The 16,194-nt window shown below is 30.5% G+C and overlaps 1 protein-coding gene across 2 annotated transcripts; it reads left to right on the plus strand.

Moving 5' to 3' along the window:
• The first annotated feature begins 6,521 nt into the window (after positions 1-6,521).
• On the plus strand, positions 6,522-9,070 carry LOC124920217 (protein TRANSPORT INHIBITOR RESPONSE 1-like). 2 transcript variants are annotated; one of them, XM_047460655.1, is made up of 3 exons: positions 6,522-7,162; positions 7,326-8,717; positions 8,792-9,070. In XM_047460655.1, the coding sequence occupies exons 1-2, from the start codon at positions 6,708-6,710 to the stop codon at positions 8,689-8,691; spliced, it is 1,821 nt and encodes a 606-aa protein (XP_047316611.1). In that variant the 5' UTR covers positions 6,522-6,707; the 3' UTR covers positions 8,692-8,717; positions 8,792-9,070. The 2 variants fall into 2 exon arrangements, with proteins under 2 accessions (XP_047316611.1, XP_047316610.1); XM_047460654.1 differs by having other exon boundaries at positions 7,326-8,713; positions 8,793-9,070.
• The last annotated feature ends 7,124 nt before the right edge of the window (positions 9,071-16,194 follow it).

Genomic DNA, 16,194 nt, shown 5'->3' on the forward strand with positions numbered 1-16,194 from the left:
TAAGAACATGATATATTTTGTCCAGATTGATGTTATAACATGGTTTCCTTTATTTTTGCTATGCAATTTTATGTTCTTTTTAGTTTTTATTCATTTTGAAATTTTTTGATAATTAATGTATTATTTATGTTGTAAACTTTTATTTTATTTTGACAAATTTTATCATTTATTGCGTTCTTCGCAAATAAATAGATTACTAAAAATGTTTTATTTTTTCAAAAAAATCTAAAGTTACAACTTGTGTTAATTAATGCATTTAATCTATTTGTTTTTATTATATTTGATTATAATATTTGAATTAATGAGAACTGTATGTGGTCATTATTATTTACATTGTATTATTTTTGTTGGATTTTTTTTTGGTACATACACATATATACTTAGAGGGGAATAATGATATTTATGATCCTTAAATAAAAATAAAACATAGTGAGACAAAGACTTAGCTGGTGAATGATAAAATTAATTGAGTTGACAACATTATTTTAATTTGTTTTTAAAGATAAGATCCCTAGCTAATAAATTAGAAAAGAAAAAGAAAATGGAATCGGATCAATTGGTACGCCACGATTAGAAAGCCTTTGCTCAGTCGTCTCTACTCCCAAGCCAGGACTATGACCAGGACCATGACCAAGGCCAGGACCAGGACCAGCAATTATTAGCTAGTGGTCCGGCCATCAAAAACAAAGAAAAGAAACCTAGCTAAGCTAAGGTGTGATCATATATATATAGACCATCTCAGGACCATGCATTGACATATGAAAGCATGCATTGCATACAGTCTACAGCTATACAACCCGCGCCTGATCATCGTAACTAAATTACGTATATTTTTAAAAATCTAACCATTATAAGTTGGTTGGTACGATAGTTTGACCACTAGACCGAGTAACCAAACCGGATATTCGGTTTGATTTAGTGCGATTCAGTTCAAAATTTTCAATTTTAGTTCTATCAATATTAATATATTATAAATTACATATATATATGGTCCGGTCCTGTCCATATTCATTATGAATATCATAATTAGTAACACAGTTCTGGTCCCAACCTCCCACGAACCTGCATTATTGTTTCAACTTACCGAAGCTTAATAGTAATTTATTTACACTAAATTAAAATTATAAATTTTAACGTTAAAATTAAATATAATTTTAATTTTAAAAAATAAATAAATAAAAGTTTATAGGTTAACAACAACCTCTAAGGGGTTATTTTATGCGGAAAAAAAATACATATTTATAACGCATTAAGTTGAAGTGGATGTTATATGCTCATACTAGTATCACGTTCCTTGAAAATAGAATAAAAATACTTAATTAGATTGCACAAACATGTTACTACATTTAATTAGTCAAACGAGCTAAGATAGGAACCTAATTAATTTCCCATTCACATAATTAATTAGTACTTTTGTTAGTCAAGTCGATATAATTATGTTGAAAACAAATTATTTTCCAATAAAATTGACCGATAATTATTAATAAAGTAAACTTTTTTATTTGGCAAAATGACACTTACAATTATTAGGCCAATCCAAATCCAATGATGAACAAATTTAGAAAAGGAAAAGCTAGGTTATAAGTTCTTTTCAAAAAAAAGATTTATAGTGGTACTTAATTACTTATAGTAGAGATCAAAGCTAGGGTTATAGTGGAAATTATTTAGGTGAACATGAAACTTAATGATTGATAAATTTGTGATTATTGCTAATTAATACTCCATTATATACTAAGACAATTAAGGTATTAATGGTGTTGCAATAATTAGAAGAGATCATATGACGTTTTTAGTTACAATTTCGTACTTTTTCATTGTAAGAACACACTAAGTATTTTTTTAATAAAAATATTTTAAAATAATATTACAAATGTGAAAATTCATTAGTACAAAGAGAAATGACAATGGAAATAAATAGTTTCTACAATGGTATGCCACCCAATTTACGGATTTGTTAGCATTACTTAGTGAGACAAACTAAAGTTTGAAAAATTGATGACGGTGTAAAAAACACCGTCTTGAATGATTGAATTAAGACTCTAATAACAGAGTTTATAACAATGCTTCGGACAATGACAAAGCAAATTGCATATTAGATGATCATTAACTCCATTGTCGCAAAAGAAAGTTCTAAAATTGTGTGCAAGGATGCGAATTAGTATACTTAAGTGATCTCGAACAATGATTCTAGTTGAGGTTTTCTATTCATCAACAAAGTAAGAGGCATCAATATTAATTTTTACCATCCTAGTTTCGAAATAATCTAACATTCTGTAACTCTCAAGTTGGAGAATCAAAATTATTATAATTGAAAAAATCTCAAACATCTTTAAAGTTTACATTGTAAATAGAATGTTGAGTAATTTCTCTTCCGATGCATTTCAGCAGCGGGTAACACAAAAAGAAAAAAAAAAACTTATGTAAAGTATTAAATTAATTATTAAGTGTTTTAAAAAGTCACGTATCAATTCTCCAATATAAATCTCATATATATTAGTACCAAACAACGATAATGTACTATGAATTTTTGATATAATAGTAATGTGTGTTTCATGATCAATAGATCAGCATGACATAGGAGATTAAAAAAATTACCACAGTAAATAATCTCATATGAAAATATATAAGAGAGGATCGATTCACATTAGAAATATTCTAAATTAAAATAAAATAATACTATAAGGCTTTGTTCTTAAAAAGTTTTTATTTTAATCTTTATTAAATCAAAATTTTCAATTAATCATTTTTTACCGATAATATTACTCATTTCATTAACCAAAATACTAAAATATCCTTTAATTTAAATTATTATTTTATATTTTATTTATATATATTAATACATTTAAGTCTTTTTATAAAAAAAAAATAACTATTGCCTTCTTAAAATCATCACTCATCATTCAATTTATTTCTCTCTTGACTATTTTAAAAACTTATAACCGAACATGGCCTAAGTTTAAATTATTATTTTTTCATTTTTAATATAATTACCATTTAAAAAATAAAAAGTAAATACTATAAACATTTAAGTTGTTATAATATTAGCTCTGTATTTTTTTTTTATAGTGAAATTTTTAAAAAAGAAAATACAATCAACTGGTGAAATTGGTTAAATAATTATTGCAAGACTAGTACTATACCAATAATTATTGGAAAACTGGTGAAGTTGCAATAATTGTTTTTAAAATTAGTATAATTATAATGATTGCAAAACTAATTTTGAATATATGGAAATATAATTTATGAATGGTGTAGATTTATTTATCTGAAAAATTAACCTAGACCGTCCATTTTATAATGATGTTTTTTTTTTTTTTTTTTATGAAATATGACCATCAACTTTCCACATAAAAAGGACAGATCCATGTCGTCCCATGCTGCGTCAGTGCCGACCCATTACCTATATATTTTTTTTTCAGTCAATTCAACTTCAAATACGATAATTGATCATTTTTAAGATTTTCCTTCTCATTTTTCACCAAATATATCCAATTTTATAATATTCTAAATGCCCATTTAATTCATTTTGTATTTTAGTTACATTAATAATTAATATGTATTATAATGTTTGGTTCTAATTTTAGATGGAGTGATATTAATGATAAAATCTTTACCCATTAAATTTATTAATTAATACAAATATATATAATTTGATATCATATATAGGCTTGTTTTCTTCGAGTTTTTTTAAAAATTCAACCCAAATCAATTTTCTAATAACCACTTCTCAACAATCACATCACTCATTTTATTAACCAAAATACCTTATATTTTAAATTATTATTTATTATTTTATTTATATATACCAATATCTTTTAAATCTTTTTATCAAAAATAATCATCACTTCCTTAAAATCATCACCAATCATTATTTTTTTCTCCCTCTAGGTTTTAAAAAAACCCTAATCCACAAGGCCTATGTTGGAGAAAACTTTAAGGAGTGGTTAATATTGAATGGGTGATCATGACCAATAATTTTATAAAAGCATAGGCTTAAGTGAAAATTTTGACGAAATGACCCTCATAATAGAGGGTAAATGAGCTAGTGACCAGCGCATAATTTTAAATACGTTGGTGACCACTTCATATTTTAACGAAATTGTCCCTATCGCGAGACGCAACTGCTGGTTGCGAGATGCAACCGGATGCCATGTGAAAAGTTCACAAGCGTGAGACGCACCCCTGGTTGCGAGAAGCAATCGGCATTCGCGAGATGCAACCGACAATCGCGAGATGCAACCGACAATCGCGAGATGCAACCGACTATCCGATTGTGGACTTTTCACATGGCATCCGGTTGCGTTTCGCAACAGGGGCAATTTCGTAAAAAAAAATATGAAGTGGTCACCAGCACATTTAAAAATATGCACCAGTCACCGGGTCATTTACTCCCCTTTTTATGGTCATTTCGTCAAATTTCTCGGTTTAAGGATATTTAAGAAATTAAAATTCATTAAAAAAAATTATTCATAATCATTTTAATCTTTTAACGGATCATCTTCCTTAAAATAAACAAGATATTTTTTATAATAAGATTTGCGAAGAAATAAAAATGATATATCTGGAACGAAATTAGTTATTGAAGTTAATTTTGGTCATTTTGTTAGAATTGTGAGGATTTAAATTCTCTTATGATTTTTTTTTTCATTCTATTTTGTATGAAATTTTAGTTTTGTGAATATTTAATATATAAGTATATATATAGTTATTATTATTATATTTAAATATGTAATTATAATTTGCAATGATTTATTTCTTAAGTGTTAAGTTTTGTTATTGTTTTTATTTGATTAATCTCATTGTTTAAATTTAGTTAGCCATAGTATGTTTCATTTAGATAATAAATATACAAATTTCTTAGTTAATAATATATAAATTTATTTCCAACAAACATACCGACTTATTTAGATTTACGAAAACCGATACCAACACCTACAATTTAAACTTACATTTCAATAAGGAATAAAAGAAGAAAAATGAATGGATCCTTATAACATACTATTTAAGGACCCTATACATGATGATGCATATTGTATTGGCTCAATCTTGATTATTTGCTTTTTTGAATAAGATGTGACAAATGAAATTATGGCTGTTATGAATATAAGAGTTCCTTAGATTTGATTTATTTTTCTAAGTTTTTGCTTTTATTTAATTAGGTACATGCATATTGTTATTTTGTTTGAATAAATAAAGTTTTTAGACAAAATAAACTAAATAAAATTATTTATTTTGACTTGTGAGGGATGATTTTACTTTCTTAAATATAATAATTTATAAAATCAAACTCCTGCAAATAAAATAGCTCAATAATGTCAATAGTTCCTAAAAGATCAAGGGCTTTTTAAATAAGTTTTTTAGGATATTTTGGGATTTTATTGAATAAAAACTTGTTTTAAAAAAATGTAGGTTATTTAAGTTTGTAATTTGTTAAATTACTATAACGTTCTTTTATATTTAAAATTTAAATTTAATTGATAAAAATAGTGATTTGATGGTGATCAAAATAATTTATAAAAAACTGAATAAATTCCAAAAAAATAAAATTTAAAAGACCAAAGATTAAATGAAACTCCAAAAGTTAGGATTTCAATTCCACATTTATTGTTATACTAGTTTTTACCTTAAAAATAAAATAGTAATATTAACATTTTGGGTAAGTTTATTAACTATGAATCCAGAATAGACCATAGATTTTGTAATTTTTTTTTTTTTTTAGAACTTTGGATTCAGTTGCTCTTATGAAGTGCGACTAATCCCCACGGGTTAAGCACATCGCCCGCAAACTCATTTAACCATTTAACCAGGCCTAAAACTTGCCGTCTGACGGGCTCGAACCCATAAAAATTGGAAAACGGATTAACTATATAACCCGCAAACACACTTAACTATTTAATCATGCGTAGAATTTGCCGCCTGACGGGCTTAAACTCAGAATCTTAGGGTTAGTATTAACCTCTTATTGCTGCTAGGCTAAAAAAATAGGATGACCATAGATTTTGAGTTAATTTATTCGCTTGAGTTTATTCTCATATACTTTTTCTCATGTGGGTTTGATAGGATTCAACTTATAATGAGGTAGAAAATATTTCTAAACTTAAAAAATGTATTTTATTATAATTTTTTTATGTTAACTTATTAAATGATGGATAAATCCAAAGTAACTTTGGATTTTCAATAATATGTTTTTTACTCTACTTGATCTATTTGGTTACTTTTTGAATTCTTTATACTTTATTTATCTATTTGTGTAACAAATTATTACACAAAAACACAAATGTTAAAAGGTAAAATGAATCAAAATATTTATAAGTGATTGATTGAACTAAAATTAAATATTTATCTGTAAAAATGAAGACTTTTTTTTGGGGGGTGACATGGGATGCGAATTGTGTACACTCGATTTTTAATGATCGCGATTCGTTTCGGACGGATAAGATTGGATTGTCGTTTATAATTATGAACGGTTTAGATTTATTATTCAACTCTTTAGTATTTGGTGCGCGGGTAGAAAAACCTTCAAGCTTATCATTGCAGTAAGGTCTTATCCTTTCTCTCTCTCCTCTCTCATATAATATTTTTCAATTCCAAACTGTTCATCTTCAACTAAAAAGCTTGGATCTGAAGCTCATTAATGGCGTGACGGATCTGAACTTGAATCAAAGATTACATTTTGTTCACTGTGATTCAATCAATTCCACAACCCAATGACTTACTCTTTTCCTGAAGAATTACTAGAGCATGTTTTCTCTTTTATACATTCAGATGAGGACCGAAACACAGTCTCTCTTGTCTGCAAATCATGGTACGAAATCGAACGGTGGTGTCGGAGACGGATCTTTATCGGAAACTGTTACTCTGTCAATCCTTCGATTATGACTAGGAGATTTCCGGATGTTAGATCTATTGAGTTGAAAGGAAAACCTCATTTTGCTGACTATAATCTTGTTCCGGATGGTTGGGGTGGTTATGTACAACCTTGGATTTCTGCTATGGCTAGGTCTTATCCTTGGTTGGAAGAGATTAAACTTAAACGCATGGTGGTTACTGATGAGAGTTTGGAGTTAGTTTCTCGTTCGTTTAAGAATTTTAAGGTATTGGTTTTGTATTCATGTGAGGGTTTTACTACAGATGGACTTGCTTCTATTGCTGCTAATTGCAGGTGATTTCCCTTTTCCTTATTTGGGTGTTGTTTTGATTTGTTAGATTGCTTATTTTGGTGTGTTTTGTTGTATTTTCTGGTATTTGGTTTTCAAATGATTATGGAACTTTATGTTGTTTTAGGGTAGAAACTAGAAATTGATGGTTATTTGTATGCTTGACAGGAAATTAAGGGAATTGGATTTGCATGAATGTGAAGTGGATGATTTTAATGGGCATTGGATTAGCTATTTTTCAGATAACTGTACATCGCTTGTTTCACTTAACATTGCTTGTTTAACCTCGGAATGGAGTTTCTCTTCTCTAGATCGGCTTGAGCGTTTGGTGGCTAGGTGTCCTAACTTGAGGAGTCTTCGTCTTCACCGTGCTGTTCCACTTGAAAGGCTTTCAAACATAATTAAACTTGCCCCACATTTGATTGAGTTGGGTACTGGTGCATATTCAGCTGACATTCATTCTGATGTGTTTTCAACTCTGATTGAATCTTTCTCAAGTTGCAAAGAGCTTAAGAGACTTTCTGGGTTTTGGGATGTTGTTCCTGCTTACATCCCTGCTCTTTATCCAGTTTGCTCCATGCTCACTTCGTTAAACTTGAGCTATGCGACTATTCAAAGTCCAGATCTTGCTAAGCTTATCACCCAGTGCCACAGTTTGCAGCGACTTTGGGTGCTGGATTACATTGAAGACAGTGGTCTCGACATTCTTGCTGCATCATGCAAGGATCTACAAGAACTAAGGGTTTTCCCTTCATCACCATTTGCACCAGTAGCAAATGTGTCATTAACAGAACGAGGTCTTGTTTCTGTTGCAAACGGCTGTCCTAAGCTTCAGTCTGTTTTGTATTTCTGTCGCCAAATGACAAACTCAGCTTTAATCACAATCGCCAATAACAGACCAAACCTGACTCGTTTCCGGCTCTGCATTCTCGAGCCCCATACCCCTGATTACACTACGCTCGAGCCTCTGGATGTTGGTTTTGGAGCCATAGTGGAGAAATGCAAAGACTTAAGAAGACTTTCCTTATCGGGTCTGTTAACTGATAGAGTGTTTGGTTATATTGGTGAGTATGGTAAGAAATTGGAGATGCTTTCTATAGCTTTTGCTGGGGATAGTGATTTGGGTCTCCATTATGTGTTGTCTGGATGCGAAAGGCTGAAGAAACTTGAGATTAGAGATTGTCCATTTGGGGAGAAGGCTCTATTAGCTAATGCTGCAAAATTGGAGACAATGCGATCCCTTTGGATGTCTTCTTGCCCAATTAGCTTCCAAGGGTGTAAAGTTCTTGGTCAAAAGATGCCTAGACTTATTGTGGAAGTTATGAACGAAAGTGGATCTACTACCACTACTACTACAACAATTCCACAAGATTCAGATCCTAGACCTGAATTATTAGTAGGCCCTCATTCAACTCATGCAGTGGAGAAACTTTACATATATCGCACAGTTGCTGGGGAAAGATTCGACATGCCCGACTTTGTTTGGACAATCGACAAACACTCTAAGGTCCAAGACAATATTCTTCTCCAATAGATCAAGATCTTGAACCATTATGGTATGCATTTTCTAAAAGTGATTACTATGGTTTTGTTTGAATTCTGAAATAATTAAGATATGGGTTTGGATTTTTACAGGTACCCAGAAAAATACATCTTCTTATTGATGATCTAAACAAGGGTTGGGTCAAAGAAAGAAGATCTAAAGAAGGGTTTGTGTAATGATAATGGCATGATTCTTGGTGGGAGTATTATTATTATTATTTTAATGGATTGGACTGTTGTGGCATGTGAGAGAGATTCGATGTAGCCTGCAGCAGCTTCTGTCTGTTCTGTCCTTGCTCTCTTTTTCTTATCTCTTCTTTTTACACCACCTGATAACTGCTGTGTTTTTCAATGAATTAATAACTTTTACACATTGGATTTACTTTACTTTTACTTTTCATGAATTCACATGGCAATAATATAAAAGAAGACAAATTTAATAAGACTATTGTAATAATAATAATAATAAAAACTCTGATGTGACAGATGTGTAATAACTGATATTCCAAACTTATTGATTCATTAAACTATGATATTTCAATTATGCAATGACAATATAGTAAGGCCTGGTCTTTTTATTAAAAATGATAAAAAATAAATTTATTCAAAACAAGGCCAAAATTATATTTTTATTATGACAAAGAGTTATAGAAAATAAAGAAATAGCATAGACATTAACTTTTTGTTTGTGTGATACAGACTGTCTCATTTTCTGATAACAGGGAACTTGTCTTGAAATATATTTATATATTATACATAAAAATATGAATCAAAATAAAAGAGTTATGGTATTAAGTTATTATATTTAAAAAATAAATAAAGATTTTACAGCTGGTGATAAAATTGGCACGAAATAAGCTTTAACACTAAGGATTTGGATTTGTTAGGTAGAGGTTATTTAAATATTTGGAAGAAAGAAAAAAAATGATAATGGTAAGGAGGTGATAATGATTTTTTTTTTTTTAAAAAAATTTAAGATGTATTGATTGATATATAAATAAAAGATAATAATTTTAAATACAAAAATATTTTAGTATTTTTTTTTTAATGAATTAAGTGAGTAATGAGTAAAAAGTGTAGTGAGGGGGAAATTTGATGAAATAACCTTAAAGAATCACTTATTTGCATTCGGGTCACCCTTTAATTTTTATTGCTCTGGTGACCACTTTATTTTTTTTTGGACGAAAATATTCTTATCGCGTAACGCGAAGTGAAAAAGTGTGAAAAGTCCAGAATACCTTTACTATTTAATATAACTTCACCATATTTTTTTCATTTCTCTTCTTCTCCTTCTCTCTATTCTCCTCATTCTCTCTAACCCTAAACGGCGGTGGCGATCTTCGACGGCGACAACGACAATGAGCATGACGAGCACGAGCACTGTTCCATATGGTACGTTTATCAGATTAGACTTCACGTTTATTGTTGTTCGGTTTCTACATCTTTGAATCACATGCACTGTTGTTGTTTATTGTTTATCCGATGAGACTTCGCGTTTCGCGTAGCCCTTCGCATAACGAGAAGTCATTCCCGTTACGCGAAGGGCTTCCCGTTACGTGAAGAACTTCCCTTTTCACTTCACTTCAATAATATTATTTATCCATTCATTCATGTTTTATATTGCAGTTGAAGTATTCGTTTTCTATAATGGAGAGTGGAAATTTGATGCTGATGGTATAATGTATTTTAATGCCACTTCAATCAAAACATTGGAGTTACCCCCAAACTACTACGTTTGTCGAATTAGTTGATATCATCATGCATTATATTTCTTTTTATGTTAAAGTTTATTGGTAAGTTGTAGTATGAGCCTTTTGTGTTGTTTATTGGTATGTATGTAAATATGTTGTGCAGTCATGTGGTCTCTATCATGTAACTGAACTCCCATTTATCGGTCAATTTTGTCTCACCATCATGTATATCTTGTATGTAAACCTTTTGGTCAAAGAATGACTTCATTTTTACCGATTCGTGTACTGATCAAGGCATGGTCATAGGAGATGACACAAGCATTTCAAGCATGATTAATGAGGCCAGGTTTTCAACTGAAGGTTTCCCAAGGTTTTCAATTTAGTATCTTTCCTTTACTTTACTTAGCGAAACACGAAGTTTAAAGTTGAAGTTACACTTGTTTTTATGTTATTATAAATAGAGGTAAAGTTACACATACACCCAATGGTTGTACATTAAAGGTTATCTTCAAATCTAGATAGCAAGCAAGGGAGGATACATAATTTAGTTTGAGTATCCTTCCTTACTGCTATTCAGCCTTGAAGTTTCTTCACACACAATGGTTTTACATTGAAGGTTATCTTCAAGTCTGAAGAGCCTGAAGTTTCACTTGAAAGTATCTTCCAATTTTTTGGTATGTTATGTAAAGTTCATGTTCATTTCTTTGGTATGAATTTTGGTATGTTTTACATTTAAAGAAAACATAAACTATCAATTCGTGAGACGTGAAGTCCTTCGCGAGACGCGAAGTACTTAGCAAAACGCGAAGTACTTAACGAAACGTGAAGTCATTCAAATTATCATCCAATGTAATGAATAGAATATACACAAAATTCAACTACAAATATTTTAACATTACATTTACATTACAAGTAACTTCAAGTTCTCTCCAAAATTCACTTCAAGATTACAATATTATGGTTCTATAATTTGATGGAATAACTTGACTGCAATCTTCTGTCTCCAAAACTCCATTTCATCTGAGGGCACCTTCTGTACACCTTGGTTAGCAGTCAAGTATTCCATATACATAAGCGTGAATACACCACAGTTCCCGCTCTCGGTTGCTCTAGGGACTTCCCCTACCTTAGTTGTTGTATTTTTGCCTTTGGGGGTGTTAAATCATTTTGAATGTCATGGGCTGGAAGTTAAAGTTAGGAAACCTTTGTAACTGAGCATCAGAGACTCCCTTTACAAATAAATGTGGAATCATCTCACACAACGGTCTCAAGTATGGATCTAGATTTTTAAAAAGATAAGAATCGCAGTCATAAACGTCAATGTGATTCTTTTATAGACGAGCTACACACAATACCCAATTCTTGTTGATAATGTTCATAGGCACGTATATATCGTCGATTGATGCCCAATTAGGCATATATCTATGTTCTACACCCAAGAAGTAATCTTCAAATGCTGCGAGTGGATAATTTTCATGATCTTTTTTAAAAGTGTTGTATTCTCGCCTTATCTTATCTCCGAATAAGCAATACCCTATTGTTACTTTAGAATTTTTATATGTCTTGGGATAAGCTGCAATCCTTTTTCGCAACAAGTGGTAGAATGCATCGATTTCCTGCACAATGGGAAAACATTCAGTATATATCAAACAACATTGTTAGAATAACATTAATGAATTATGAATTGCACAACTTACAGTATCTTGAAGCCATGTGAACCTTGTTAGAACTCAAAAAACACCTCATTCCCTGCTTCGCAAGTATACACATGCTTTTTCTCATCCTTGGTTTTTGATCTTTCAACCAATTTTTTACTTCAACCAGCAACTCATCTTCAAATTTTTGAAGGGGATTGGCTATTAAAATGACCATCTTTTGGTTGGATTTGGCTAATAACTGTTCGGACTTACTAATAACCAACTTTTTCATATAAGCATGGTGAGTTTCTTTTATGGTGATTTTCAGCTCTTTGATGAGCTCCGTTTTCAGCTCTTTGAGGTCTTCATTCAGCTCTGTTTTCATCTCTTTTAGCTCCTCCTTCAGCTCATCACATTTACATCCAACAGAAGGTGGTGGAGGTAATGCAGGACTTGACGTCGCGGTGGGGGACTAGGAATGTTTGCATTGGGAGGACTCGATTCATAAGCAAACTTCCTCTTCAGGTTGACTACTTCTTTGAGAGTAGCTTCAACCTTTCTCTTCTTGGTGGCAGGTTTGGGAGTATATTCTTCATCTTCATCTTCATCAACTTCATCTTTGCATATCCTCCCATTTGTAAATCCCTCAAAAAATTCATCAGTTGACTCGTCTATTTGTTCAAAGTCCACACCACTGTATAACTTCTTCTCCATGGAGGACTCTTCCCTCTCAGTTAGATCTGTGGTCTCAAGGAAAAACTTTATCTCATTCAAGGTGTTCTTGTTGGATTGATAGACTAACAACCTTGGGCGTAGAGGCTCATTAAGCTCATTCTTTTGGCAAATTTATGGACAAAGCTTTTGATGACCTCATATGTCTACAATTAAAATGCTAGTGTAAACCCATAAATATTATAAACAAAATGAGCATAAGGATCATTAATCGTTTTCTTCTTGTTAAAATATAAGGAACTAAGACGTTTCATGTTCTTGTTCAAACCCTTGAGGGTGGCTCTAAAGGTGACCTTCCCCATGGAAATCGGAGGAAAGTTTTCTCATCTTCCACAATGTGGAGGATTTTTGGAAATACCACCCTCCATGGGTCAAATGCAAATAGGTACTGGAAAATTAGGCATACCAGCCCCATCTTCCATGCATCATCCTTATCATTGCATTTCATAAAAGCAGACTCCAACTCGTTCATTCGTACACTCGTTTTCCCTCTAAAATATTTCACCGAGAGAGGTGGACAACCTCAGCATTCTTCTTCGTTCACCTCAGGAAATCTGTCGAAGTTTAGGCCTGTAACCAAGGCATACTCCTTCATACCAAATACAAGTTCCTGCCCATTGACCATGAATGTAATATCCTTCAAGTTTGATCTTACCCTCTTAATCAACATATGATGTACAATAGTTCCTAAGGGGCTGTGAATAAATATATGAATTGGGTATTATAAACCCTCTCCAAAAGATCCATTGTATCGAACTTGCTAGAAATCTTCTTGAGGCAGAGGGCGCTTTAACAAGAAATCATACCAAGAAACTCAGTAACTGTGATTTTTGTCATCTACAAAAGGAACAACAACAAAAATGTATGAACAAATATAAATATCATCGCAAACTCTAAGTACGAAACGCGAAGTACTTAGCGAAACGTGGAGTACTTAGCGAAACGCAAAGTACTTAGCGAAACCCTAAACCCATATGCCCTAAACCCATATATTCCCATTGAGAAACCATGAACATAAAACTTAACATAAGACGAGCAAAAACCAAAAACCTAAGAAGGTTTAAACCAAAAACCAGAAACATAAGATAAGCAAAAACCCTAAAACTTAACATAAGACGGTTTAAACCGAAAAACTAAACAAACCTGATTAATAACGGACGAGAAGACGAGCAGGAAGAATCGTCAAGGCAGGGAGCAATTAAGTTAATAGAGGCTAGAGAGAGATGAGGCCTTGGCGAGGGAGAGAAGAAAAAAAATGTTCATCGCGTGCAGAAAATGATTATAAATAAGGTATAGCGCGTGCAGAAACGCGTGCCTCTTCGACTTCCTACGCGCGCCTCTTCGACTTCCTTAGCGAGAGTCGAAGTCCTTAGCGAAATGCGAAGTCCTTAGCGAAACACGAAGTCTTTAGCGAAACGCAAAGCCTTTAGCGAAACGTTAAGTACAATTTTTTAAATTTTTTTATAGGTAATCTCTCTCGTTTGACAAGGTATCAACAACAAAGTCATAGTTTTGAAGAGAAACGGTGTTAACAAAATAAATTTTATTAATTTTACATAGAAACATTTAGATTCTTCAGAAAAGGCTTTTGAATAAACAATCATTGAGCTCTAGGTAAGAGAAGATGGTTTGAAATTGATTTCGTTAGCTTAATGACTATCAAAATCGATTTCAAACCATCTTCTCTTACCTGGAGCTCAATGATGGCTTCTTCAAAGGTCTTTTTTGAAGAATCTAAATGTTTTTATGTAAAATTTATTAAGGTTTATTTTGTTAAGACAATTTTTCTTCAAAACAATGAGTGATGTAGATAACTTGTCAAATGAAGTCATGATTAACTATAAATAACAAAAAATATTGACCATTAGCGAAATGCGAAGTACTTACTTAGCGAAACGCGAAGAACTTAGCGGAACATGAAATACTTAGCGAAACGTGAAGCGAAAAGTGAATCTTCCCTAAAACGGAAGTCATTTGATCATCGACGAGATTATCTGCAAATATCATCATCAACAATATGAACAACGAATAGTAAAACCAATACGAACAATAAGATGAACAAAATATGAACCAATATGGACAATAAGAACATATTAAATCGATTTAGGGTTTGAATAAGAACATAAATCAATTTAGGGTTTAAAATGAAGATAATGGAAATAAGAATTTAAAATGAAGATAATGGAAATAAGAATGTAAATCAATTTAGGGTTAGGGTTTGAAATGAAGATAATGGAAATAAGAACATTAATTTGTATGATGAACACACGATAAATCAATTTAGGGTTTTGGTATCATCGATATGTATGATGTGTTTCGCCACCGCCGTCTAAGAGAGAACAAGGAGTAGAGAGATAAAGGAAATGAAAAAATTTGAGTATTTATATAAAGAACATTTCCACTTCGCGAAACGCAAAATCCTTTGCGTTACGCGATAAAGGTATTTTCGTCCAAAAAAAATAAAGTGGTCAATAGAACAATTTAAATTATCGGGTGACTACAGATACAAGTAGAGCAATTATTATGGTCATTTCGTCAAATTTCCCGTAAGGTGAAGTGATTGTTTATTTTTTTAATTATTTAAATAATTCAAAATTGAACTAAGTCTAAAGAGTATAAAATTTTATACCGTATTTTCATTAAAAAAAAAAACAATAATAAAAAACTATCAACAATATTTTGTCCAACCAAAAATTCAGATTTTAAGTTAATTTATAACTTGAACTTTGAGAACCTTAAATTGAAATTTTTTAGTTAAGTTGGTAACACAAGCTTAAAATTATGGGTTTGAATATATTAAAAAAAAACTTAGTTAGACTTATTTATTATTGAAAATTAATTCATTTAATCTCTTAAATATTTATCTCATCTCTTCCTATCTCATATTTGATTAAAATAAATTTATAATATACTTATTTTATTTTTAATTGAAAAGGTATAATAATGTATTTTCAAAATTATTTAAATTTTAAATATTATTTTTATTTAATATTATACAATATTTTAATAAATTTTAACAACTTGTTTTTATTATTTAATAAGAAGTAATTAATAATCACAATTCAAATAAAATTAAAAAATTAATACATAATTATTAAGTTTAAATTTATTTTATTATACTATCTTATTATTTAGTTTTTTTATTAATTAACTTTTCAGCTAGTTTATTATTATTTAGTTATTTAATTATATAAATAATTTAAAATTATATATTTTATTATTAATATATATATATATACATAATTTATATAATTTTAAAATATATTTATTAATTTATAATTTACAAATTTTAATAATTAGTAAAACAAATATTGTATTAATATATGTGAAATTATATAATTTTAAAAAATATTTATTATTTATGTAATTTATTTTATTTTAAATATATATCAATTTTTTATATATAATTTGAGTCAATTTTAAATATATAATATA

This window comes from Impatiens glandulifera, chromosome 1 (genome assembly GCF_907164915.1).
Source record: "Impatiens glandulifera chromosome 1, dImpGla2.1, whole genome shotgun sequence".
NCBI lineage: Eukaryota > Viridiplantae > Streptophyta > Magnoliopsida > Ericales > Balsaminaceae > Impatiens > Impatiens glandulifera.